The sequence below is a fragment of the Panthera pardus genome, unplaced genomic scaffold (assembly GCF_024362965.1).
Source record: "Panthera pardus isolate Hobbes unplaced genomic scaffold, ASM2436296v1 HiC_scaffold_11, whole genome shotgun sequence".
Lineage (NCBI taxonomy): Eukaryota > Metazoa > Chordata > Mammalia > Carnivora > Felidae > Panthera > Panthera pardus.
In genome coordinates this window covers 2,470,991-2,497,695 of record NW_026526666.1, presented here as the reverse complement: position 1 = coordinate 2,497,695, position 26,705 = coordinate 2,470,991, and the positions used below count along the sequence as shown (strand labels likewise).

Genomic DNA, 26,705 nt, shown 5'->3' with positions numbered 1-26,705 from the left:
TGCTGCCATAAAGTTCAATACTAAACTACCAACTGTGACAAAAACTTAACAAATGCTGTTTGATTTGAAGTGGGGTAATCACTAAGTAACTTGAAGCATATTTTTCCTAAGTTTTCTCTCTGTGAAAATTGTATGGTTTACAAATTCTGAAAGAGCAGCCCAATTCTTCCCATCAACACTTCTATTACTGTATGATAATGCAAGATAAACTTATTATGGAAATTATATTTGGAAGGTGTCCTTTACAAATTCTGAAATTGACCACATTTAAAAATTTTCTTGTCAAAGGGGAATAAAATACATCTTATGTAAAAAAATAAGCTAAAAGGTATGTTTACCTTTTGATTTCAAATAATTAAAGCTGATACTTACTGAGCATTTAGTATGTACCACTTTTTTTCTGCACATTATTTCATTAAGTTCTCACAATTTCCTAAAGTAAATCATTACCATTTATCAGATGAGAAAATGGTTAGAGGTTAAAGAACACTGCACAGGGACTAGTTGTCTGACACTTGGCAATACTGTCATTCTTTCTCCAAATACTTTTTCAATTGCTAACAAGTAGGAAATCTAATACCTAAGTCTCACCGAATTTCATCTTTACTTTTCTCCTATCCAGGGGTTGTTGGGGAAATGTTAACACACAGCAACAAAGAACAATAGTAGATAATTAACAATCTAAGATAACTAAGAGTTAGCCATACAATTAATTATAATTATACTGAAGCTTATTTACATATCCTTTGTTTTATATCAAGCTTTGAGTTCTTCTGCAGGAAAAACATGATTTTAATTAAATATCAAATGGGTAGTTAAACCTCTATATTATTTTATTATTACATTACATTACACTTTGTAGAAAGTTGGAGCACATGTAATTATTCAGGTAATCATTCCTGTTTATTTCACTTACACACATATTTACAAGTCTACACAAATGTAAATACAGTATTTTTTAACTTCCTGTTTTGTACCCTTAAAGCATTGATTTCTTGGACCTAAGCAAAAGTAAACTTTTAAGTAATTGCATTAGAAACTTTTATAATTAACGCAATCATAATTGAAGAATGTCATGATTTTTTAATTTAGAAGCCTTTATTATTGAAAATATTTGTTATTACAGTTTACTTACACTGTAAATTTAAACAAAGAAATAAGTAAGGCACTTCATATTGGCTTCTGAATTTGCTGTGTCTTGCCTACAACCAAACAAGTTACTCTGGGTATATCCTGGATGAGTCTCAAAGCAAGAGTTTGGACTTCATCATTGGTGCCAGTCCTAATTTTAGACAGAGATACAAAGTTCTTAATCTGAAGACATTTAAAATGGCTTTTGTAGTTTTCTTCAGAAAGGGAATAGGCTCTCAAACTTTAGGACTATCACAGCATCCTTTAAATACATCACAACTTTGGTACAAAATGTTTACATTCCATATCTTATCAATGTACAAAATAACAGTGCCACTGATATCATGGAACTTCCTGGGCAATGGAATGAATTGCTAAGCCTTGTGCAAAATAGGCATTTTCTATCTCCTTTAAAATGTTAGAATTGTCCAACTATAAATAAAGAATGCAGTTTCTTGCCATGTATTGCTTACAGATTGACTACTGCCTAATAAAGCACAAATTTCATAGACAAGACTTTCCTTGTTTCTTCTAAAAAAAATGTATAAAATGGAAAACAATCTTACACTGAAGTCTAAATTATAGGTAAGAAAAAACAAAAACCAAGGGACACAGGAAAGTGGTGAATTTTCAAACATTGATTAACTTACAAGATTTGCAGGTGTTTCACTGGTTCACTGTTTTCTATATTTTAAATTGTAATGTATTTTAAATATTTAATGTATTTAAGTTTTTAAGTAATATTTTAAATTAACAAATAGAATTTTCTTATGTTAGATTTTTCTCATTTGTATCCCTTTAAAGTTCACATTTTCATATTAACTTTTCTTTCAAAACATAACTCAAAAATGGATAAAAGCCCAATGATAAGTTTTATTTACACGGTAGAAAAGTTGAAAAGAAAATAAGACACATTCTTCACAATTTCAGAAGTGACAAACATCTAGGATATTTCAAGTGGCTTCCCATCTCCCTGAAAGGATTTGATTATCGGATATAAAGTTTTATAAAGTAATCTTAATAGCCAGATTAATGTTAACGTGCTCTGGGTCTAGTTGTAATTGAATCCTTCTTAAAATATAACGAAAGAATGATTGATTTGGTAATGTTGAAACTATTGATTAAACAGACCCCAACAATGGTCATTATTTTAATGGAAATATTGACAAGCAATTATAGTTGTAGATTCTTGTTGTTTCTTATTATCTTCCTGATTTTTCAATTCCCCAACGTAAAGGTGCGGGGGGAAAACTAACATTTCCCTCCTTTTCGAGAAATGGCATGATAAAGAGAAGACCTTTGGGGTATAAACACAATTGCAGACGTTTAGAAGTTGATGGCTTTAAGATTCATTTTGCTCCTAAGTTTTTGTTTCTTAAATCAAAATGTGTTTTCCCTTACAACCCCCACGCCACTTTGCTGTAGCCCTAGTGCATACGTACCCCCTACCCATTTCTGACTGTTAACTAGGCTCCTGCCCGCAGTGTCAGCGTCACAGGTCCCTCGCTCCCCGCTCGAGCAGGAGCCCGCAGAGTCCAATCCCCCAGGGTGCCGAACCTGGGGTCGCTCGCCCGTGCTGCCAGTCCCCGCGGCCGACTCAGCTCCAGGCCCTCCGGGAGGATCTGAGGCCGGTCCTAAAACATCCCTCAAGGGCATTCCTTTTGTTCTATCATTCAACAAATATTCAATTTCACGTGCTCCTCACTCTTCGGAAAACCAAGTCGGGCCTCACTTTGCAAGAGTACTGTCCTCGTCTTGTTAAAGACACGGTGAAGCCGGGGAGGACGAACTTCGGCCATTACTTAGCAAATACCTTCCCGATCGGCCGGGCGCATTACACCATCTCTCTTCCCTTAATCCTTCACTGCCCCCAGGAAAATATTCGTGGCAAACAGCGACCACGGCCACACTCTGTTGTTCTTGCCTCCAAGCCAACCTTACGCCAAGTTCCTCCACCACGCGAGGGGCTACCCTCTCCCCAAGCCAGCAAGAGAGGCTTGCGGCCGCAGCCGGGGCACCCCGGAACCACGGCCGGCAAGTCCGAGTCCAGGCCTCACACACCTCCAGGCTGGCGGTGGGTGGCGGCGAATCACTGCCGAGCGTCGCAGCCCAGGGGTCTCAGCGGGATTTTTCCGTTCCGCCGGGCGGCTGGGTCGCCCGCGCCGCGCAGCGGAACTACAACTCCCAGCACCGCCGTTGCCCGGACTTCCGGAAGCCGAAGCCCGGCGGGGAGGAAGCCACCGAGACCCGGCCAAAAGGCCGGGGGTTAATTTAGCCAGAAAAAAGGGGGCGGGAAGGGCTGTGGGGCTAACCTGTCAATTCGCTACCATGAACGTGGTTTTTGCTGTGAAGCAGTACGTTTCCAAAATGATAGAGGACAGCGGACCGGGTATGAAAGTACTTCTCATGGATAAAGAGACGGTGAGTTTGCTTTGCTCAGTATTTGTGAGGGAACCCTCCCTCCCTTACGATAGCTACTCCCACTCCGCTGTAGGATTTTAGTATTTATGAAAGGTTTTGAAGCGAGAGTCAGTTCTGGATGGAACTGAAAGGTGGTATAAAGCTTGTCTAGTACGTTTTCGGTCTAAATGGCTCTACCATCTACTACCAGAGATTTCTTCTTGTAACCCGGAACAATTTATTGGAGTCAGGAATCCTTTTCTAAATGTCTCTGGCAAGAAATAATATGTGAGACAGAGCACTTGGAAGACTTTTATTTCCACTCAGCGTTGTGTTTTTAAAATAAAGCTATTAGTGCTCAAGCTGAGATGACAGGTTATTATTTGTTGGTCACAGAATTATTTTTCTAAAAAACTCTCTAAGGTGATGGGGAAAATTTTTTGTTTTGGAAATGTATGGATTGTGTTCAGAGAGAATATGTTGTTCATCCTGGTACCTTACCTATATGTTTTGGATGCTCAGTAAGTGTTATTACATATGTTAGTATTTAAGTTATCCAGCTAAGTATTAATGAAAAATAATTTTTTAAGTCTTAAGTATTGTTGCTTGTTTATATTATTTCTAACTAGCATAATATTAGTTGATTCTTTTTCTTCACAGACTGGCATTGTGAGTATGGTATACACACAATCAGAGATTCTTCAGAAAGAAGTGTACCTTTTTGAACGCATTGATTCTCAAAATCGAGAGATCATGAAACATCTGAAAGCAATTTGTTTTCTTCGACCTACAAAGGTACTACATAAACTGAGCTGTCATCTGCCTAAATACAGAACACTGATCTGAAAGCATTAAGAAGGCAAAATAAATTTGTATTATCGTCATTTGTGGCATCATATTTAACTGGCTTCATCAGAGTTATAACCTTGACTTTTCTCCTTTCCACATCTCAGTTCACTCCTTATAGCCCGTTTTTCCTCCAAGATGCCTTTTAGGTTCTCAGCCACTTCCAGAGCCACTATCCTGCCAGAGACGCACATCACTTCCTGGATTAATTCCTGGATTAACCTCCATACCTATTACACTGAACACCATTGCCACTTAATCTTGCACGCTACACCAGTATCTTGAGTCTGTATCATTTTATTTGCCTCTATGCACAGGAACATATAATGGCTCACTTTTACTTCCATGATTAAATCAATATCTAGTAGCTCGGTCCTTGAAATCCTCCTTTAGCTGGTTTGGTCTGCCCTTATATATACAGCCTCCTGTGTCCAATCTCTGCTCCTCCACTATGGCCAACTAGGCCTTTTTATCATCCCTCTACATGCTCATTCCTGTTCTCTATTTGTTCCCCTCCCCTACTTCTCCATTTGTTCTTTAGCCTTCTGTCCATCTTCATCCATCATCATATAAATCTAGCTTGAGTCCTCCTGTAAAAATCCTGTACTATTCCAGGCTTATTTTGTATATTTCCCTTTTTTTTTTTTCAATATTTATTTTTGAGAGAGAGAGAGTCAGAGAGAGAGACAGAGTGTGAGCAGGGAAGGGGCAGAGAGAGAGGGAGACATAGAATCTGAAGGAGGCTCCAGGCTCTGAGTTGTCAGCACAGAGTCTGACGCGGGACTTGAACTCACAAACTGTGAGATCATGACCTGAGCTGAAGTCAAACACTTCACTGACTGAGCCATCCAGGCGCCCCTGTATATTTTCTTTATATTTATGTTCACCAACTCCAATGAGCTGTTTTACCATGCTTGTATATTATGTACTTTCTGAAATACAAATCTGCTCATGTCATCCTCACTTGAAATCCTTGAATGACTTTTCATTGTTTTTATGCTAAACACAAAACTCCTTAATTGTGGTTCTGTATGGTCTAGTTCCTGTCATTTGTACAGCCTCATTTCAAACCACTCCCCCTTTTGCTCTTAGATACATTAATCTTTCAGTTCACTTTATTCTGTCATGCCACAGGACTTTTGAACAGACTCTTCTTTCAACCTGGATCTTACTCACTTCTTCCAGAAAGTCTTCCCTGGTTTTGCTGACCAAGCCAAAGCCCCCTCTTACAAGCACTTACAGCACCATCTTCTCCCTATTGCTTGTCATAGTCTAAGTTTCATATGGTTTGTGTGATTAATATCTGTCTTACCTACCAGCAGTAAGCTCCATGAGAACAGAGGTGGTGTCTGTTTTTTCACACTGCTATGTCTCCAGTGCCTGCTACATAGTGGACCTCAATAAACAGTTCCTGAATGAATGAATGCTTTAATACTGTATTATAGTCATTTCTAGTTGTTTCACATTTGTAGGTCTTTTGAAATTTTGGTGCTGAGAGGGATCTTAGAGATCATCTAGTCCATTTCCTAAGATTTTTCGTGAGAAAACCTCTTTCACAGCTATATATATATACTCGCTCAAACTAAAAATGATTTATCCTTAAAATTATAAAGTTAACTTTCAATGTATTTTTTAATCTAAATGACAATTTTAAAAACCTTTTTCCCATTTAACAAGTAATGTACATTGCTTACGTTATTTTTAATTCTTTAAAGAAATGTGTGATTTTTTAAACATTCAATACTATTTTATATCATGTCTAGATGGGGGACTAAATTCATATTGAAATTTAACTTGTTAATAGTTAAATTTCTATCGACAATAGATTAAAAACCTGCATTATGATCTTAAGTAATTGGAATTCTTATGTTTACTTCTAGATTTCATATTTATTTTTAAATAGTAGTCTTAACCTACTGTGTGCAAATACTTCACAAACATTACAGTTGTATAATCTTAGGTCCCAATAAGTTAAAAGCCAAAGTAAATACAATTAAGTATATTTTCTCTTGAATGTTGGTTTTTAAAGAATTAGCTACATTTTGATAGTCTATATAAGAATTTTGATTAGGGGGCGCCTGGTGGCTTAGTCAGTTGAACGTCCTGACTTCAGCTCAGGTCATGATCTCACAGCTTGTGGGTTTGAGCCCCGCGTCGGGCTCTGTGCGGACAGCTCAGAGCCTGGAGCCTGCTTTTAGATTCTGTGTCTCCCTCTCACTCTGTCTACCCCTCCCCTGCTCATGCTCTGTCTCTGTCTCTGTCTCTCAAAAATAAACATTAAAAAAAATTTTTTTTAAGAATTTTGATTGGATGAATAACTTACAGGCCAGCAGCCTGAGGCAAATTTGCAGAATTACTATCAATTTTATGTTGTAGTTCCACATTTGTGTTTTTAATATTTTTTTAATGTTTTATTTATTTTTGGGAGACAGAACGTGAGCAGGGGAGGGGCAGAGAGAGAGGGAGACAGAGGATCCAAAGTGGGCTCTGTGCTGAGAGCAGAGAGCCTGATGCAAGGTTCAAACTCACAAACTGTGAGATCATGACCTGAGCTGAAGTTGGATGCTTAACCGACTAAGCTACCCAGGCATCCCTGTGTTTTTAATATTTTTAAATCTTAATTTGGCCAAGGTAATACAGCTAGTTAATGTTATAGTTGATTCCTGAATACTTAATGTATCTCTTTTTCACTGCCAGCCCTCACCCCTGCAATATACAAACACTTAATCTAGACCTCAGCACACAGTAGATTCTCACTAGATACTGAAATAAATCAATGGATGATATTTATTAATTTTTTACTTAAATATATGAGTTCTCCTCATATATTATTTGTTTATTTATTTTTTCTTTTCTAGGAGAATGTGGATTATCTGATTCAAGAGCTCCGGAGACCAAAATACAGTATATATTTTATTTGTAAGTATATTATTTCACCTATTCAATCATGTAACTGTATTCTAGATAGTTTTTTCCTGTTAGGTGCTTCATATCATCAATAAGTTAAGTGAATCCATCTCTATATAAGTCTGATTTTTTTAATGTCCTTTCAAAGTATTAAAAGTCTTATGGCTAACATTCTATTTTAGAAAGCTGAGCATGACTTTTTTCATCATTGATTAGGTAAAATTATTTTTTAAGTTTTCCTTTGCCTTTCAAGATTCTTTGCAAGGCAAAAGTTGTTAAGTAGCCAAATTTCACATCCCACCTCTGCAAAAAAAGAAGAAGAAGAAGAAGAAGAAGAAGAAGAAGAAAGGGTACATTTATTCCCTATTTTGTACTTTTCATGAACTGAGGCACAGAAGCTGAATTACTTGGAGGGAGGATATACTTGAGTGTGTTGGAAGAGCAAAGATTTATTTTACATACCAGATGAAAACATAACACTTCTTGCTACTTTATGTAATGGTTGAAAGAACAAGTTATTCAGTAGATACCTCTTATGTGCATAATTTGTGGGGGGAGTTTGGGGAGGGTACAGTCGTGGAAATAAATTAGGTTTGCAGTTACTATACATTTTATATGATTTTTTATTTTTTTATGTAATACATTCTGCTTTAGAAGTTACATCCATTCTCCTCTAGATGTCATTATTGATCCTTATAGGATTAGTAGGTATAGTTTATCTGGTGCCATTTCCAAAACAAAGACAAAACTTAATTCTCAGTATGTAGGACATTTGAGAAATTTTAAAGCTTGCTTGAAGGCTTTTTAGGGTTTAGATTATACTCTAAGATATACATACTTTCTATGTAACGATATGCAACAATATGCAACAATAAATAATGGTACCAAAAATTAACATTTGTGGGGCACCTGGGTAGGTCAGTCGGTTAAGCATCTGACTTTGGCTCAGATCGCAATCTCACGGGTTCATTGGTTTGAGCCCTGCATCAGGCTCTGTGCTGACAGCTCAGAGCCTGGAGCCTGCTTCAGATTCTGTGTCTCCCTCTCTCTCTGCCCCTTCCCTGCTCATGCTGTGTCTCTCTCTGTCTCAACAATAAATAAACACTAAAAATAAATAAGTAAAATAAAAAATAAATTTAAAAATAAAAATTAAAAAGAAATTAAAAAAAGAGAAACTGCTAAATGTTTTCTAGAGTGACTATAAGCCAGATACTTAGGAAAGTGTAGAAACTTGTACTCAATGACATATATGTGTATATGAGAGAGATTCCCTGTATTGCTGAATTTAAGTAGACATCTAATGGAGTCACTCTTGTGCTGTCTCTCAGTTAAAAATTGAGTAGGTCACAAGATGAAAGGCTCCCTTTTCCTCTAAAGAGTTCTTTGATACAGCAGTTAAGACTAATAACCAATAATAAATCTACTGCCTAGTCTCCTCGTTCTTTTTTTATTTTGAGAGAAAGAACACGAGTGAGGGAGGGGCAGAGAGAGGCAGAGAGGGAATCCCAAGCAGTCTCCTCGCTGTCAGCACAGAACCCGATGCAGAGCTTGAACTCACAAACTATGAGATCATGACCTGAGCCGAAACCCAAGAGTCGGATGCTTAACTGATGGAGCCACCCAGCCACCCCTCATCTCATTTTTTTATAATTTCATTTTTGCATTTTTATGTCTACTAAACATCTTGTATGATAGGCTCCTCCCTTCCTTTATTTTAATAAAAACTATTTCTATTATGGAAGTTTTCAACTATATACAGAAGTAGACAATAATATAATAAATTCCAGTGTACCCATCCCCCAGTTTCAAACATTGCTTTGCCACAGCCTGTCTTGTTTTAGCTATGGTGCTGCCACCTACTTCCACACCAATGGTATTTTGAAGGAGATCTAAGACATATGTCATCCCTAAATATTTCAGTATGCATCTCTAAAAGATAAGGACTCATTTTTAAAGATACCATTATTATTCCCAATAATGACAAATGATTCCTGTTTTCAAATACTCATTCATTGTTCAAATTTCAAACTCTCTTATTTTTCCCCCACTGTTTTTGTATTTGAATTAGGATCATAGTAAGATCCACACATATCTATTGGTTGATATGTTGTTTCAGTTTCTTTAATCTTCTTTAGATGTTCTCTCTCTTCCTCTTTCTCTCTCTCTCTCTCTCTGTCTCTCTCCCCCCCCTCTTCCCACCCCCCCCCCCAGCCCCGGGCAATTTATTATTGAAGAAACTACATTGTTCTGTTAAAGTTTCTGACAGCCTGCATCTTGGTGATTGTATCCCCATGGGGTGGTTTAACAAATTCTTTGCAGTTTAAAATATTCCTCTATCCTCTAGTTTTGTAAATTGGTACCTGGATATAGAGGCTTAATTAGGTTTAGATTTGATTTCTTTTTGGCAAGAATATTTGATAGTCAGTGTTGTGTGCTTTCAATGATTATCTCTTACTGTGATATCAGCGGCAGTTGGTGCTCAGTGCCCAGGTCCATCATTGATTCATTAGTGTTTGATAAAAATGATGATGTTTTAATTCTATCATTATCATTTCTTATTTTTTTAGTTGGAATATTTCCATAAAGAGGAATTTCCCCTCGTCTTCTCTCTGGTGGTACAGTTTGTATTTGAGAGAAGAAGACGCACTTCTTTCCATTGTCATTTTCAATATTAAGGACTTGCTTCCTGCTATCCTCCAATGCCTACATAGTGGTCTTTTTTTTTTTTTTTAAGTATTATTATGGACTTATGGATTTAAACATATTTGTGCTACTCATTTCAATTTGAAGGTGTTTGACTTTGACATATACCACAATGTATACCAAACTTCACTTAGTCATTAGGCTTTAACTGTCAAGCCCATTTACGTCTAATTGCAGCAGAGGTGATCTCCTTTGAATCAGCCACAACTCATATGTCTGTTTCAGATTTCAGTAATGTGATCAGCAAGAGTGATGTGAAGTCATTAGCTGAAGCTGATGAACAGGAAGTCGTGGCTGAGGTTCAGGTAAACGTATTGGTCCTCTAACACATCTCTTGTTATTGGCCCTTTTTAAAGATTTGCATCTAAAATAAGAAAAGTGCTGTCTCAAGGGAGGCTGTTGATCAGACACAATAAATGTGCATTGCATCAAACTATTCTCATATTTAGAAAGTTTGTAAGAGGTATCAAATTGAGGGAAAACAAAATTAGAGGAATCAGTGCAAATAAGGAGATTGCACTGGAATTGGATCCTACTGCATGGATAAAGAGGGTTTCATAGGGTTGGGGACAGGGTCAGATATATCTTCTGCTAGTTTTATGAACCACATTATAAGAATGTTCATCTACAGGGCTATGTCTGATTGGAAAAGAATAGAAAGTAAAGGATGTGAGTGAGGTTTGTTAAAGTTCTGTTTGTGATTATCTTGCTCTGTCTGGGAGGTAAAAAGCATACTTTTGTCATTAGGTTAAAACTTGGTAACTTCTAAATATTTATTCTGCATGGTATAGAATACGTGGCATTAGAACATACCATGTTACCTTTTACTTAAACGCTTTAGTGTTCTTGGATACATTTATCACAGATGTTTGAATACATTTATCACCTAAGCGAAGAATAGGGCAGCAAATAAATGAGTTTTGGATTTTCAGAAGGATGTGCTAGGTGGTAAAGGAATGAAAAAGAATGACCTATTTTATTTTTATTTTTTTATTTAAAAAAAATTTTTTTTAATGTTTATTTATCTTTGAGAGAGAGAGAAACAGGATGCGAGTGGGTTAGGGGCAGAGACAGAGGGAGACAAAGAATCCGAAGCAAGCTCCAGGCTCCAAGCTGCCAGCACAGAGCCCAACGCGGGTCTCGAACCCACGAGCCGTGAGTTCATGACGTGAGCCAAAGTCGGACACTCAACCGACTCAGCCACCCAGGCGCCCCAAGAATGACCTATTTTAAATCATGTTTTGCCTCATGAGAATACACTGGATTAAAAAAAAAAAAAAGAATACACTGAACAGCAAAGTTCTTTTTCATCTGTGTGTGACATTGTATATCCTATAGCAGTGTCTTAATTTTACTAATTGATAAATGTGCACAGAAGTCTCCAGAAATGTAATATTTATACTTCTACAACTTTGTTTTTTGTTTTTTAAAAGATTTATTTTTATTGCTACTATTTTATAATTATTTTATTCCCCCACATTGCTCCCCCTGCATTTGCTCAAATTTGATTATATCACATAGTATTATATTACATATGAAAATGTTACTTTATCATCAGTTGGAATTTATGAAACGAATGACTGATCTTGTGCTTCGTTTGCAGGAATTTTATGGGGATTACATTGCTGTGAATCCACATTTGTTTTCCCTCAATATTTTGGGTTGCTGCCAGGTATGGAATGAAAGGATAAAAAAATAAGTTTATCAGGTGGGAGTTAATTCAGCAAGTAATTGGACTTGTAAGAAAAAATTCAAATATTTTCTCTGATAATATATTTTTAACAAAAAGGGTCGAAATTGGGATCCAGCCCAGCTATCCAGAACAACTCAAGGACTGACGGCTCTCCTTCTATCTCTGAAGAAGTGTCCCATGATTCGTTATCAGCTTTCATCAGAGTCAGCAAAGAGACTTGCAGAATGTGTTAAGGTATGGCTTTTTCTATCCCCAGTTCCAAAGACCATTCATTTCCTTATCATATTTCAGAAACTATAGGAATAGTTTGTCTATAACCAATGAGGTGATATGTTAGGTTTACTGGCAAAGAGGTAGATATTTGTAATAAAAAACCAAAAGCAACAAATTAGAGCTGAGATTCTTAGGCTTAACTCAAAAAAAATTTGCAAGCTATTTAACCTATTTTGATCCAGTTAAGCCATTGGTAAAATAGAGTTTTAAATACTAACCTCTTAAACAGGACGCTACCAGATGTTGTCAAGCTTTTGAATCCTTTTCTGGAAAGCCTGTGAAGATGCAAAGAACTGTTGTTAAATGTGTATTTTATGTATTAATTTTATGTTTATATCATCTCTGTCTGTAACTAATTGGTTGACCAAATCATCTTTCTCTCTCATCCACAGCAAGTAATAACTAAAGAATATGAACTGTTTGAATTCCGGCGGACTGAGGTTCCTCCGTTGCTGCTTATTTTAGATCGTTGCGATGATGCCATCACCCCATTGCTAAACCAGGTGCAGAACCCTTTATTAGCATAATAGAAGTACAATTTCATGTGGTATTCATCAAAATGCCAATGTGGAAATGAACAATGTCATCCATGTATTCTCCTCCTTATTTTCAGCTTTTCTTTTTTTTGCCTTGTATTTCCTATTATTTTGGTATCAACCACAGTCATCTTCGATTCTTTCTTCTGCTTTATCCTTTCTGTCCCTTTCTACCACCACCTTCACCTCTAATCAAGGCAACTTCTAGGTTCTGTAGATTCTACTTTTCCAGTGTCTGTCTGCAATTTCCCATTCATACTGCTGTCACCTTGTCATAAACCCTTAATCTTTTATAAGATTACTGAAATAGTCATCTACTTGATTCCTCACTCTTATTTCTTATTTTCCTTTTTTATAAGAAAACAGATCTACACTTTTATTTATTTACTTTTCAGTAAGTTTAAGTCCTTGAGGATACAGAATCACATGGATTCTGTGTCCAATGGCCTTAGCAGGTAGGTTGCTTTGGAATTGACATGAACCATGCTGCTGTTTCCTTGAATAGGAGCTACGTTTTCCTAGATTACTCTGGTTTTCTTCGTTTCGCCACCAGGAGTCACTGTGTTGTTCTTTTCTTGGTACACATAAGTACATCTCTTGCCTAGATAGAATTCAGTTTCATTCTGAGCATAAACACCTTCAGTTTTAAGAAGAGCTGTATGCTCCCTCTGGTTCTGGAGACCCTGCTTATGGTCAGCAAAAATGGCATTGATAGCCTTCCAGGCATATTTGTCATTTTAGGAATCCTGTTCCCAGCAGGCCTTCACAGGCTCCAAGATTGCTGAAACAGAAGGGGCTTGATTCTCCACTTTTAATTTCTTCCCACTCTAATATATTCCACAGTGTTGTTAAATTACTTTATTTATTTATTTACTTATTTATATGTAGAGAGAGAGCACGTGCGCTAGTGAGCACAAGTGGGGAAGGGGCAGAGGAAGGGAGAGAAATCCCAAGCAGGCTTCACACTGCCAGCACGGAGTCCAATGCAGGGCTTGAACCAACAAAACAGTAAGATCATGACCTGAGCCGAAATCAAGAATTGGATGCTTAACCAACCGAGCCACCCAGGCGTCCCTTAAATTATTTTCCTAAAGCACAGTTCTGATCTTTTTACTCTTGACTCAAAAATCTTCATTGCTTCCCATTTGCCTACTGGCTTAAATACAGACTCCTGAACCTGGCGTCTAAGAGCCTTCACAATATAGGCCCAACTTTAACCTACAGCTCAGGACACTTAACCGACTGAGCCACCCAGGTGCTCCAACTGATAATTTTAATTATAGAGTAAGTGCTAATGGTAGACGCATGCACAGGATGCTGTCTATGGAAGCATAAACATTTTGTTGTACTTAATTTACATACCCCAATGAAACTTGCTTTTTTAAGGATTCATTTGGCAAATATTTTCGGAAATTAAGCACCTTCTTTTATAACCTCTTAAGTTCTTTCTTAATAAATCTATATTGCTTAAGGTGAAATGTATAAATCTTTCTAGCATTTAGATTATAGAGTTAGAGAGTAATTGGCTGGAAAATACTTAGTTTTGTCTAAAGGACCTAGGACTAAAAGTAACCCATTCTCCATAAATGGTGAGAAGGCAAAATTTGGAGTTTCTCCTTTCCATTTTTGCCAAATAAGTTCACATTTTGTAAGAATGGAAACCAATCCTTCTTCACAATTCATGTTAAGGAAAAATAGGAAATAAAATGGATACAGAGGCAAGCTTCTGAATATGTGTGTTTTGATCAACTTACAAGGTTTTTTTCTGATAATATTAGTGTTCCCAGGATAAATATAGCACCACTCAGATCTGCAAGAACACACTTCTCATGCTGCAGAAAACCACAGAAGCGTACAGGAAATGGTACAGCTTGTAACTGCATTACCAATATAGCCCTATCTGTGAAGCCAAAAATATACTCTTAATTCACAGGCAAAAAGTAGAGCTAATGATAGATCTAATTTGTTTTCTTTCTATCAGGAATATTAATCTCGCTGCCCCTCTTCCAAAAGTGTAAACTCTAATAAAAGTATTTTGACTTTTAGTTTAACCAACTACAGTAAGTCTTAATGCTTAGTATAACACAAAGTATTAATAAAACTTGAACTAAATAAAGAGCCTCTGTGTAAAGAAGACTAGTTGCTAAGAATGTTACCAGTTTTTATTTGTTTTCCTGAACATTTGCTATTTCCATGTTTTACCAGTTACCAATTTTTCTGTCCTACTTCTTCATTTAGTGGACATATCAGGCCATGGTCCATGAACTACTGGGCATAAACAACAATCGGATTGATCTTTCCAGAGTGCCGGGGATCAGTAAAGACTTAAGAGAGGTGGTCCTATCTGCTGAAAACGATGAATTCTATGCTAATGTAGGTTAAAATTTTTTTTCATTGTTTTTCATTATTTTTATGTAAGAAGGCTGGTGTTGACTAATGTAGGTTAAAATTTTTTTTCATTGTTTTTCATTATTTTTATGTAAGAAGGCCGGTGTTGACTTGTTTGAATGAAAACAGGTATGGGATTTCATGGGGAAGGTTGTTGAGGCATCCTGTAGATAAATTGCATCTCAGAAGATTTGGATTCTGACCCTTTAACAGTTTTTTTCCCATAGAAATCACATATTTAGTTTTATACTCTCAGAATTAGAACCCGATTTATTTACTTCCTTCCCTTCTGTAGCCCTTTGTGAGAATAGTAATGGCATTCATCACCCGTGTCCTGGCCAGTGTCCAGATTTGGTCATTATAATGGAATTTTCTTGCCTTTCAATTCTGTCTTTGGGATTCTTTCTCACTTCTTTTATTTTTTATTTATTTATTTATTTTTTCCAATATATGAAATTTATTGTCAAATTGGTTTCCATTTCTCACTTCTTTTAAATGATCTGGAAGTCAGACTCATTGCTGGAACTGTTTCCAACTTCCTTTTTCACAGAATATGTACCTGAACTTTGCTGAGATTGGTAGCAATATAAAGAATCTCATGGAAGACTTTCAGAAGAAGAAACCAAAAGAACAGCAAAAACTAGAATCAATAGCAGACATGAAGGTAAATTGAACATGTTCATGGATGACTAACATGCAAGACTTTGGAACTATTCATGTAAGCAATATTTCTAGAATATTCTCAGTCTGATTTCTGCCTACATTCATTTGTTTGGTTTGAAATAATTTTCTGTACTATTTCTCTTTAGGAAACAGTATAGTGAAAACTTCATAACAAGCCATGTACTTTTTTCCATTCTTCAGTCACATTTGGACTATTTAAAGAGTCAGTGTATTGACATATACCAGTTCTTATCTTCTTAAGCATAAACAAAATACCATGTGATTGGTAGATGCCTTAGTCTGGGCAGAACAATTCCTGCTTATTTTTTCCCTTCTTCATACATGTCTATCCTCAGTCAAATAACAGAACCCCCAATTGATGTCTTTCCCATGGCAGGCCTTTGTTGAGAATTACCCACAGTTTAAGAAGATGTCTGGGACGGTATCAAAGCATGTGACAGTGGTTGGAGAGCTGTCTCGGTTGGTCAGTGAGCGGAATCTGCTGGAGGTTTCAGAAGTTGAGCAGGAACTGGCCTGTCAGAATGACCATTCTAGTGCTCTCCAGGTATCTATTCAGTCCAATTTGATGAGCACCTACTATGTGTAAGGCACTGTGCCAGGCAGAACAAGAGATACGAAGGCAAAAGTAATCCTTCTTCACTAACGTGGAATTTATTGTCTAACAAGGAGTTGAGACAAGAACACAGATTAATTTGATTTTAGATACAAGAGCCATAGGAGAAGAATAATGTGCAGTAGCAGAGGGTTCAGGCAGTTAATGAGTATTTAGGAGGGCATCCTAGGCTACTAGAAAGAATTCTAGACCAAAATCAGAAGATCTGGATTTTGGCCATTTGCCACTTACTGGCTTTGTGACCTGGAGCCGTTGGCTTATTTTCTGAGCCAGTTTCCTCATCTGTAAATGATATTTATCTCACAATGTTGTAAGGAAGATTTAAAGATGCAATATATATTAAAAAGTATTATCTAAGTTTTTTATTATTGAACACTTGCTCTTCAGTCTATAAACATGTGAATGCCTGCTGTGTGTACATAGTGCTATAAGGATCCAGAGGTACGAAGAGGAAAAAGATACCATACTTTTCCTCAAAGAGCTCACATGATAGTAGGGGAGAAAGAAATTTAAACCAGGAATTACCATATGATAAGTGCTGTTATACTAGAGGTATTTACAAAAGGATATGGAAATACAGAGGAAGGACAACTGTTTTCCTTAAGGATGAGGCTTCTTAAAGAAGATGACATTAGATTGGGTCTGGACAAATAAGTAGGAGTGCACCAAACAGAGTAGAAGTGTACCAACCAGAGACAAGAGGGGAAATTCTTAGCAGAGATAATGCAGGCATGGAGATGGCGGGGGGCGAGGGGGGGTGGGTTAAGGGAACAGAGAATAATTCAATGTAGCTAGTGCAAGGTACAAGATGAGTGGTCTTAGATAAGCCAGAAAGACTGGGGCCCAATTATGGCCACTGAAAGGAGATGGGGCTTTAATCTTAAAATGTTGAGAGTTGCCAGAGGATTTTAGAAGAAAAGGGACATAATCAGACCCTGGCCTAAAGAAATTTGCAGCATTGTTGAAGGGACAAAACTAAAACACAAGAAACGCTTAGTGTTTTAAGGTAATATTTAATTAAGTCAAAATTGTGATGCTGACTATAATAAGATTGAGGTTATTGAGAACAGTTCCTTACAGAAGATGATATTAAGATGGACCATCAAGAATGAACAGAATCTGGAGGAGGATTTCATTCAGGGTTAACAGAAAAGCAAAGATGCAGAAGTATGCAAAAAAGTAATAAGCAGTGTGAGAGTGGATGTGGAAGAGAAATAGGAGATAAAATTGGATTGGTACACAGGAACCAGTTTATGAAGAAGCCTGTAAGAGGAATTTGCACTTGCTGAGATAAGCAAAGACATCCTTTGTGGGGTCATTTGTAGAAAGTTGATATGATGAAAGCAGTATTTTAGGAAATTTAATCTAGTAAGGATGCTTTGGAGGTAAAAAAAAAAAAAAACAACAACTGAAGTTAGGCTGGTAGACTCATAGTGATAGTACTAAAAATGTACAGTAAGGGCAAATCTGAGAGACAATTCAAAGGGACAAAACAACAATTTAGCGACAGATTGGATATAAGGATAACAAGACAGAACTAATCCAATAATTCCAAGGCTCCTGAGAAATGACAATGTGGTGTCACTGGCAATAAGTCACTTGGAAATGAGAGTCCTTAGGGAGATGGCCATTTCTAAGGCACTCCCATAAGAAGTACATTTCCTTATTTATAGGGCCCTGTATTCTATAACTTAGTCTCTCTCTTTCCCGGCTACAATTCAACTTTATAAAATAAAGCCAGTGTGGTATAATGGAAACAACACAGGCTTTGGAGCCAGACCATCCTGGCTTTTATTCTGTCTCTACATACCAGAGGTTTTTTTTTGAGGAAATTTCTTATTTTTCCCAAGCCTCAGGGATAAAGATTTGAAACTTTTAGATTTGTACCAGGATTCAGTGAGATATGCAAAATCCTTCACATATGATAGGTGCTTTGTAAATGTTGTTTCTTCTTCTATAAGCATGTTTTAAACATATGGTACAGCCAGAACAAAGAAATCCATCCACCTGTGGTTGCTTTAGTTATAGCGAAGTCTTTACTGGGATTTATAGTTGTTACTTTTTAGTGTTTATTAAGATTTCCTCTGAAAACACCATCATTTTGAAAATCATAATGATGCTATTTGCTTTATATTTATGGAAAGTACTTCTGTCATCACTTTGAATTTTATCCCTTAAATCTTTTCAAAGAACTTTTAGGCTGGCTTTATTATTTTTTAAATTGTATTAAATTCTAATTCTTAAATAGATAATATAAGTACTTGGTTCACCAAAAGGAGTGTAGTAAAAACTGAGTCAGTTACCAGCCTCACATACACCCTTACAGTTGTTCTGTGGATGCAAGTCTGCATGAGTGAGTGTATCTCTCTCTTTGTTAAATTCAAATGATATCATACTGTACACATAGTTTTGCATTTTACTTTTTCATTAACCACGTATCTCGGAGACTCATTCTCTTTTTATTTATTTATTAAAAAAAAAATTTTTTTTTTAACGTTTATTTATTTTTGAGACAGAGAGAAACAGAGCATGAACGGGGGAGGGTCAGAGAGAGGGAGACACAGAATCGGAAACAGGTTCCAGGCTCTGAGCTGTCAGCACAGAGCCCGATGCGGGGCTCGAACCCACGGACCGTGAGATCATGACCTGAGCCGAAGTCGGCCGCCCAACCGACTGAGCCACCCAGGCGCCCCTCATTCTCTTTTTAATCACTAAACAGTATTCCTTCATAAAGATGTATCACAATCTATTTAACTTGACCAACTACTTTAAGCAATACTACTAATAATACTTCACAGTTGTTTTGTGGGTCTAATAGAAGTATTCCTATGAAAACTTTTTATTTTTCTCAATAAAATGAATTTTCTTCTCTCATTAAATAAAAACAAAATTTCGTCCTTTAATTAAATTTAAATTTCCTTCTGTTTCTTGGGGCACCTGAGTAGCTCAATTGGTTGAGTGTCCAACTCTTGACTTCAGCTCAGGTCATGATCTTGACTTCATGATCTTGACTTCAGCTAGGGATGGGATTTAGCCCAGTGTTGTTGGATTCCATGCTGAGCATGGAGCCTGCTTAACATTCTCTCTCTCTCTCTCTCTCTCTCTCTCTCTCTCTCTCTCTCTTTCTCTCTTTCTCTCTTTCTCTCTCTCTCTCCCCCCTCTCCCCTCTGCCCCTCCCCCCACTCATGCATGCTCTCTCTCAAATAAAAAAAAAAATTTAATAAATAAATTTCCTTCTGTTTCTTTATCATTTTATTTTTCTCTTTGAAACAATAGAACCAAACTTAATCACTAGCCAGTTTTAGTATCTTTATTTGTATCTCTCTACTATATGGAAAGCAGTTGGACAAGGTTACTGTAATTCCTTGCCTGAAATCTTATTTCTTGTTCACTTTAAGAGATAAAAATAGATACTTTAAAATATGAATTCCATTTGTGGTCCACTTTATATCTTAGAAAGTTATCCTTTGAAGGTTTTCTTGCCCATGTTGTTAGGGTTTTACAGTGAGCAATTGATTTGGACTCCTCCACCATAAAAGATTTCTTTGGCAACATGATTTAAATAGTCTATGAAGGGAGCTTTTGTTTGGTAATGAGTAGATGCCAGGGGCCTGACCCCGAGATGGGTTATAGCATTCCTTGGCTTGACCTTAGACGATAATACATCATGAAGCAATGAATTGAGGTTTTTGAGTAGAATGGGGTTTGCTTTATTGAATAGTAACTATATCATAGTGAAGGGAAAAAATTCATATATTACTAAAAATTAATCTATAAATTGCTTCCACTTCTAACCAGTTATCCTACAGGCTACCAAAAATTTGATTTAGAAGAATTTTCACTGGAACCAAACTGTAATGTACATCATTGAAACATATCCATAGCCTCAGTAAAGACTCATTTGATTAGTGAGGAAGATTTATTTTCATGCCATGAAGAGAAACATCTTCAGAAAGTAAGCAGTCCCCCAACTCCATGTCTCATATCATAGCTTTCATTTAGAAGGAGGAACTAGTCAGGGCACCTGGATGGCTCAATTGGTTGGGCGACCAACTTCGGCTTGGGTCATGCTCTTGCAGTTTGTGAGATCAAGACCCACGTCGGGCTCTGTGCTGACAGCTCAGAGCCTGGTACCTACTTCGAATTCTATGTCTTCCCCTCTCTCTACCCCTCCCCTGCTTGTGCTCTGTGTCTCTCTATCTCTCCATAATAAATAAACATTAAAAAAATTTTTAAAAAGGAGGAACTATTTTATATCCTTCTTTCCTGACCTTGGGTAAGAGATCTCAAATCATCCTATTACTGGTATAAAGACTCGATAAATGCTTGTTAGAAATATGAAGAGGACAGTTCTGTTTGAAGCAGTATAGAGTAGTGGCTAAGAGCTTAGGACTTTGATGGCTTGGGTTTGAAAATGATAACCACTCTAAGGCTTAGTCTTTTTGCCTGTAAACTGAGGAAAAAATCATAGTGCTTACCTTAAAGATTTTTCTGAGGGTTCAGTGAGCTAGTACATATAAAGCACTTAATATTGTACCTGGTACTTACAACATTTAGTAAGTAGTAACTGTCATGATTATCAGTATTATTATCTGATGACACATTCTATTTTCTTTGTGGTATCCAGGACATGTTTTCTAGTCTACTCATCACCTCAGATCTCTCCCTGATTGCAGAAGGGTTTTTCTGCTTCTCATTAAAATCATAACAAAATTGTTTGGGACACCTTGGGGTGACAATTTTACTTTCACCAATTAAGAATAAAAATGATCTTTTTCTGTCTAAACCAACATTTAGCCAGTGTTTCAGAAACAGTGTGGAACAGCAAAAGCTAATTTTTATATTGACTAGATATTAAGAAAAAGAATACTGACTCAGATGTATTACCAATCACTGGAATTGGGTCCTGCCTACTTTCTATCATTTTTCCTGGATAAGTTCTTTATAGTCCCACAACACTGTTCTCTCAAACAGATTAGACTCATTTTTTTTTTTTTTTTTTTATCATATCAGCATGTTGAAGGCTTCTGCCAATTTCATCTTGCCATTCTAATCTGCTGGCTTATAATGGTATTCATTGACAATTTTACTACAGTTTTGTAATTTTATAGTTACTTGAGTATCTCAGATTTGCTGAAAAGTATAGAAATTGAGTAGATTTAAGATGAAAAGAGAGATAACAAGGTAGAGTTCTTACTCTTTTGGTTAAATTGAAGCAGAAATTAAGGACTATTTTTAGTTGTTGACTTCACCTGTGATTTGTACAGTGGTTTAACATGTAGCTATGTCATTATAAAAAACTTTTCTCGTTGTGTTATGTCATCCTAGTTTTGGTGGAAGAAAATGGAAAAGTAGCCCCAAACAATGGGAAGGATCTTTAAATATCAGAAAAGAAGAATTGTTTTTTAATTGATTTTTTTGAGTGAACATTAGCTACTTTTTGAAACTTGACCTTCAGAGATAGTGCTTTTGCTTTTCTTTTCCTATTCCTTCATTAAGCCTGTATGAATGTTAGAATTCAGTGAATTTTATGTTTGAATCCTGTCTTCTTAAGGGGACAATAGTTTTCTGTTTCTCTTGTTACTCGGCCATTGTTATTATGTGATGTATACTTTTCTCTCTTGAAAGTCTCAAGACTTATGGAAAATTTAATAAGAAAAGAGAAACCAGAAGTTCATTATGTAATTCACTCGTATTTCCAACATATAAATACCACCATGTAGCAGATAACCTTCTATGTAATTAGAAGTCTCTCAGAATGTTTTCTCCTCTTCTCTGGTTAGTACCCTGGAATCTCAGTATAGTGTATGCCACTGTCAGTCAAGTTGATGAGTCAAGTAGCCATGAGTGAAATAGTTCAAAATTAAGTCAAAGGGTGACCTTGGATCCAGGCAGACAAAAAGGGCCTGCTTCTTCAAGGACTTACACAGCTGAAAGAGAGGAAAGAGCTTGTACCTACAGGTTTCTTCTCATGAGGAAATAGATAAGTCTAGCTGGAACACTGACCTGAGTCATGGGTTGCATCCTAAGGGCTCAAAAGTAAACAAAGTCTACTCAAGTCATCCTGCATCAGATTCTGGCCCATGTCCTCAAGGGAGAACTAAGAGTCAAGCCAGGAACTCTAAATGCCAGCACCAGATCTCAGGGAAGAGAAGTGGATTCTTTAATGGGAAAGAGCCAAGAGTCAGGATGCAAGTGAAAGTAATTAGAAAGGGAGCAAGTGGGAAGGGTACAGGCTGATTGCTGCAGTCTCTGTTCCATACCAGTTCTGTGGTTTTATAGTTACTTGAGTATCTCAGATTTGCTGAAGGGTATATAAATTAAGAAGATTTAAGGTAAAAAGACAGTGACTGCAAGGGCACAGAGTGAAACATTGGCCATGAGAAATGTGACAACAGAGATCGCAGATGGATGTTTTAAGCTTATGCTAAGTTGATTGAGATACATATGAAATTGGCTATTCTTACTTGATGGTAATTGGTACTCTGAAATGTCTTCATAGTATGGTAGAAACTAGTGGCAAATTTGAACAGATACTCTAAGTAGTCTGTATTCTGTGACAGCTCTGGAAAGGGTACCACAAAAGAAAAAAAAAAAAAAGCAAGGAAATTCTTATGGCTGTAGGGTTTAAGTCTACAGAAGAGAAATTTCTTCCCTTTTGATCCCTTGAAGATGATGCTAGTGAAATCTTCACACAGAAAAGCAACAATAGGGATCCTCCCCAGAGAACATTCTACTTGGGAGACACCTGGGAGATCCCCCGTGTCATCACAGTCCCTCTTTGGTGTGAACAGAAGAGTTCTTAAACATTAGACCTGGTTGTTGTGAAGTATTAAAAAGATAAGGTATGTGAAAGCATCTCATAAGTTGTAAAGTTCCATTTGGATGTTGCTATGTCCTCAGAACCCAGTGCCCATCAAGGCTTTTGCCAGATTTTCAACCCAACCCATTTCTTTCTCTGATTTCCTTATTCCCATTAAGAGCATCTCCTCTTTTAGTCTCTCAGACTAATTCCAACACTCACTGATTGTTTAAGGCCTTTGGCAAATGTCACCTCCTTCATGAAGTCTTTCTTGATTTCTCAGCAAGCAGATGTACTTTTCGTCACTTTGTGTCCCCTTCCCCCCCCCATTGCGCTGATTCTCAGTTTCTGTTTCTTGTTTTGCTTTGTATATATGTTTCTGTATTATAACAGAAAAACCTCCCACTGTGCAAAATCATGTACTAAAAATAAACCAGTTGGGGCACCTGAGCGGCTCAGTCAGTTAAGTGTCCAACACTTGATTTTGGTTCAGATCATGATCTCACAGTTCACGGGATCAAGCCCCACATCAGGCTCTGCACTGCTAGCACAGAACCTGCTTCGGATTCCCTCTCTCCTCTCACTCTGTCCCTCCCCTACTCACACTTTCTCTCTCTCTCTCTCTCAAAAATAAACTTAAAAAAATAAAAATAACCAAGTGTTCTGGGAAAATAGAGTTATAAGCAGGTCACTTAAAAATCTGCATAACTAAAAAAATCTATATAACTTTGTAATCAAAGCCCTAATAAAAACAATAACAATCCTAATAAAAATATTAGCACAATTAAATCTCCACAGGCATTTGCACCTATAAATACACTCAGCCCATCCTTTGTAGCTTTCCTTATTCCTGGGGTTCATGATTTAGTCTTCACGATGTAAGGTTACAAAAACTTTTGTTTCTCAAACTAGTTTAACCAAAATTAAAAATATAATATAAGGATATCTGTCAGTTTGGGGCTGTTGTTTTGTTTGCTTTTTAACTCAGAGAAATATCTTTGCATCCTTTTCATTTGCGCTTGCCCTTTCCCCAGATAGCTTAATACAGTGGAATGTACAGCAGTCTTAAAGCTACAAACCAGCTACTTCTTGCAGAAAACACTTGTGTAGGATTTACATCCTTTTCTTAACATAGTGTCTTTAAAGAGGAAACTTGTCCCTATTCCCTTCTTAATATTAAAACACTCAAAAAACTACCCATAAAGCAATATGCCTTCTGTGTTAAACTGACACTATTCCCATATTTTAATGATCTCATAGAGTTAAGGTGCTTTCAAGAAAATGCTCCGTAGCAGAATAGGCTATAAGTGTTTCATTCCCCTCCACCTCCTTGTCTGAACTCACTGAGGACAGAAACTGGGTCTAGCTCATCTCTGTATCCCCTCCAGTGCCTGGCATAGTGCCTCATGCTTAGAGGGAGATCACAAAGTATTTATCGGCCTGGATTAACTTATTCTGCTGCATAATAAATATAAATAGATACTATAGGGAAGTCCCTTAATGTGAGCATCAGCAAAACCTAAATGACTTTGTCGAGCTCCCTTTGCTGTCAATACCTGCCCTCTTAAAATCTTAAGTGTTCCGTTTAAAGATCCCATGCTCTACATACTTGTATATCTGAAAGCCATGTTGAGACATAGCGTTCATCTGATGCTTCTTGGAGATTAAGCCCAGTCCCCCTACTCATCTCCATGTCACTGGTCAATCACTAACACTAGGCCATACTTGTTCAAGTCTCCGGGTCAGTTCCTTTGTGAGCTGTATTGACTGAAACGGTACAAGTAATGTGTGTTCCTTGTTTCAGCAAGGAAACTGCAACCCTTCCTACCTGAGACCACAGACCAACTCATCAAAGGAAAGAAAGGAAGAACCATTCATTGTTCAATTCACTATTGTCCTAAAGCAATTACAGTGGGAATTTTTTTCTTATTTGCTTCATATCTTAGGCAAAGGCATTTAATTTTCTGTAGTTGAAACAATGGCCGAACCTAGACCTGTACATTGCCATAGTGGTAATCTTAGTCATAAACTCAGATGCATCACTGCCATTCAATAGTTATTAGATCTAAGATATTACACCTGACTCAAGTGAAGGGGAGATAAATGTCAGCTCTCTCTTTTTTCAGAATGTAAAGAGGCTTCTGCAGAACCCCAAAGTGACAGAGTTTGACGCTGCCCGCCTAGTGATGCTTTATGCTCTACATTATGAGCGACACAGCAGCAACAGCCTGCCAGGACTAATGATGGACCTCAGGAATAAAGGTGTTTCAGAGAAGTATCGAAAGGTAACCAAATCTGTATGTTAATCCCACCAAATAGGTAGTAACATTCTTAGCTCTGACAGAGGAGAATTATAACGTTTTACTTAACAAAAATGTATAATTCTGTCCTCTCATGTCCTCATTTCCTTAATAAAGGTATTTTCTTATGAAATGGGTCTCCTTATCCCCAAGCAGTAAGAGATAGTTTCACTTTTTTCTCCTTATAGCTTGTGTCTGCAATAGTTGAATATGGCGGTAAACGGGTCAGAGGAAGTGACCTCTTCAGCCCCAAAGACGCTGTGGCTATTACCAAACAGTTCCTCAAAGGATTGAAGGTATGGCATGTCCTCTGGGCTTTCCCAAAGGAGAAACCATTGAAGCCCCTACAGCTGAGAGCGAATAAATACAATCTTCAAAGCAACTTCAGGATTGTTGCTGACTTAGTACTGTGTCAATTTAATGAAATTAAAGCAGACATCCTCCTGAAAGCCTTTTCTTCAAATACTTTCTATATTGGAGCAGCATCAGCATTGGACCAAACAGCCAAATAGGGAATAACGAAATATTTCTAGGAAATACCCAAGAGTAAAAAGACAGACAGTTCTGTTAGTCATGGCCATTTTACTCCATTTGTTTATAATTCAAGGTTTGTTTGGTATTTTTTCTTTGAAGGAAGTTAAAGATAAAGGAAACAATTGTAGATCTTTTAAAAATACTAAACCATTTTCTTAAGATGGTAACAAATTAGTTTTAATCTGCAAGCCTTTCTTAGATTTCCTGAAATGTTTCCATTTTCCTGAGTGTTTCTAGATTCCTTTCCTACACGTGTTTTCCTTTTATTTGCTCTACCTGTCATGTAACATTTTCACAAAAGGATGAGAATCACTGAAGAGATGATAAAGGATTTAAGTCATTCCATTTTTTAAATTCTTCTTTAATAGCTAGGTTTAAATTACAGTATTTTTATGAGATTGGAACATTTCTGATTGATGAAAAGAAATTTTTTAATGATTTAACCATAGCATTCTTCTAAAATTCCTATTTGAATCTATCCCATGAAAAACCTATTGAATGCATGTCCTTTTCTGATGAGTATCATTAACTCTTATATTACACATTTCCCAAAAATGATATAAGAACCATCTTTCCCTGTCTTAGGGAGTAGAAAATGTGTATACTCAACATCAACCTTTCCTACATGAGACCCTGGACCATCTCATCAAAGGAAAGCTTAAGGAAAACCTGTACCCTTATCTAGGCCCCAACACACTCAGAGACAGGTAAGACAACGAAGATATTCATAATAAAAACCATAAACACTAAGAAAATAGGAAATGTAGAGTGATGTAAGAGACTACAATTAAGATTATATTGTGCCACTCCTCCTCCCTTGTTGTTTCAGTTCTGAGATTCATTTTGGTTTTATGTGTGTCCAAGTTAGCTATAAATTCACTTGCTAGGCCTGAAA

The 26,705-nt window shown here is 36.9% G+C and overlaps 1 protein-coding gene across 4 annotated transcripts in view; it reads left to right on the top strand.

Moving 5' to 3' along the window:
• Positions 1 to 3,436: 3,436 nt before the first annotated feature.
• Positions 3,437 to 26,705, top strand: part of VPS45 (vacuolar protein sorting 45 homolog) — a 64,737-nt gene continuing 41,468 nt past the window's right edge. For all 4 annotated transcript variants that reach the window (XM_019432939.2, XM_019432940.2, XM_019432942.2 and 1 more), the window contains exons 1-13: positions 3,437 to 3,552; positions 4,192 to 4,326; positions 7,236 to 7,296; positions 10,213 to 10,292; positions 11,591 to 11,659; positions 11,777 to 11,914; positions 12,346 to 12,456; positions 14,728 to 14,862; positions 15,428 to 15,541; positions 15,938 to 16,105; positions 25,103 to 25,261; positions 25,465 to 25,572; positions 26,396 to 26,517. In XM_019432939.2, coding sequence (XP_019288484.1) covers positions 3,460 to 3,552; positions 4,192 to 4,326; positions 7,236 to 7,296; positions 10,213 to 10,292; positions 11,591 to 11,659; positions 11,777 to 11,914; positions 12,346 to 12,456; positions 14,728 to 14,862; positions 15,428 to 15,541; positions 15,938 to 16,105; positions 25,103 to 25,261; positions 25,465 to 25,572; positions 26,396 to 26,517 — 1,493 coding nt within the window. In that variant the 5' untranslated portion in view covers positions 3,437 to 3,459. The remainder of the gene's footprint in view (positions 3,553 to 4,191; positions 4,327 to 7,235; positions 7,297 to 10,212; positions 10,293 to 11,590; positions 11,660 to 11,776; positions 11,915 to 12,345; positions 12,457 to 14,727; positions 14,863 to 15,427; positions 15,542 to 15,937; positions 16,106 to 25,102; positions 25,262 to 25,464; positions 25,573 to 26,395; positions 26,518 to 26,705) is intronic.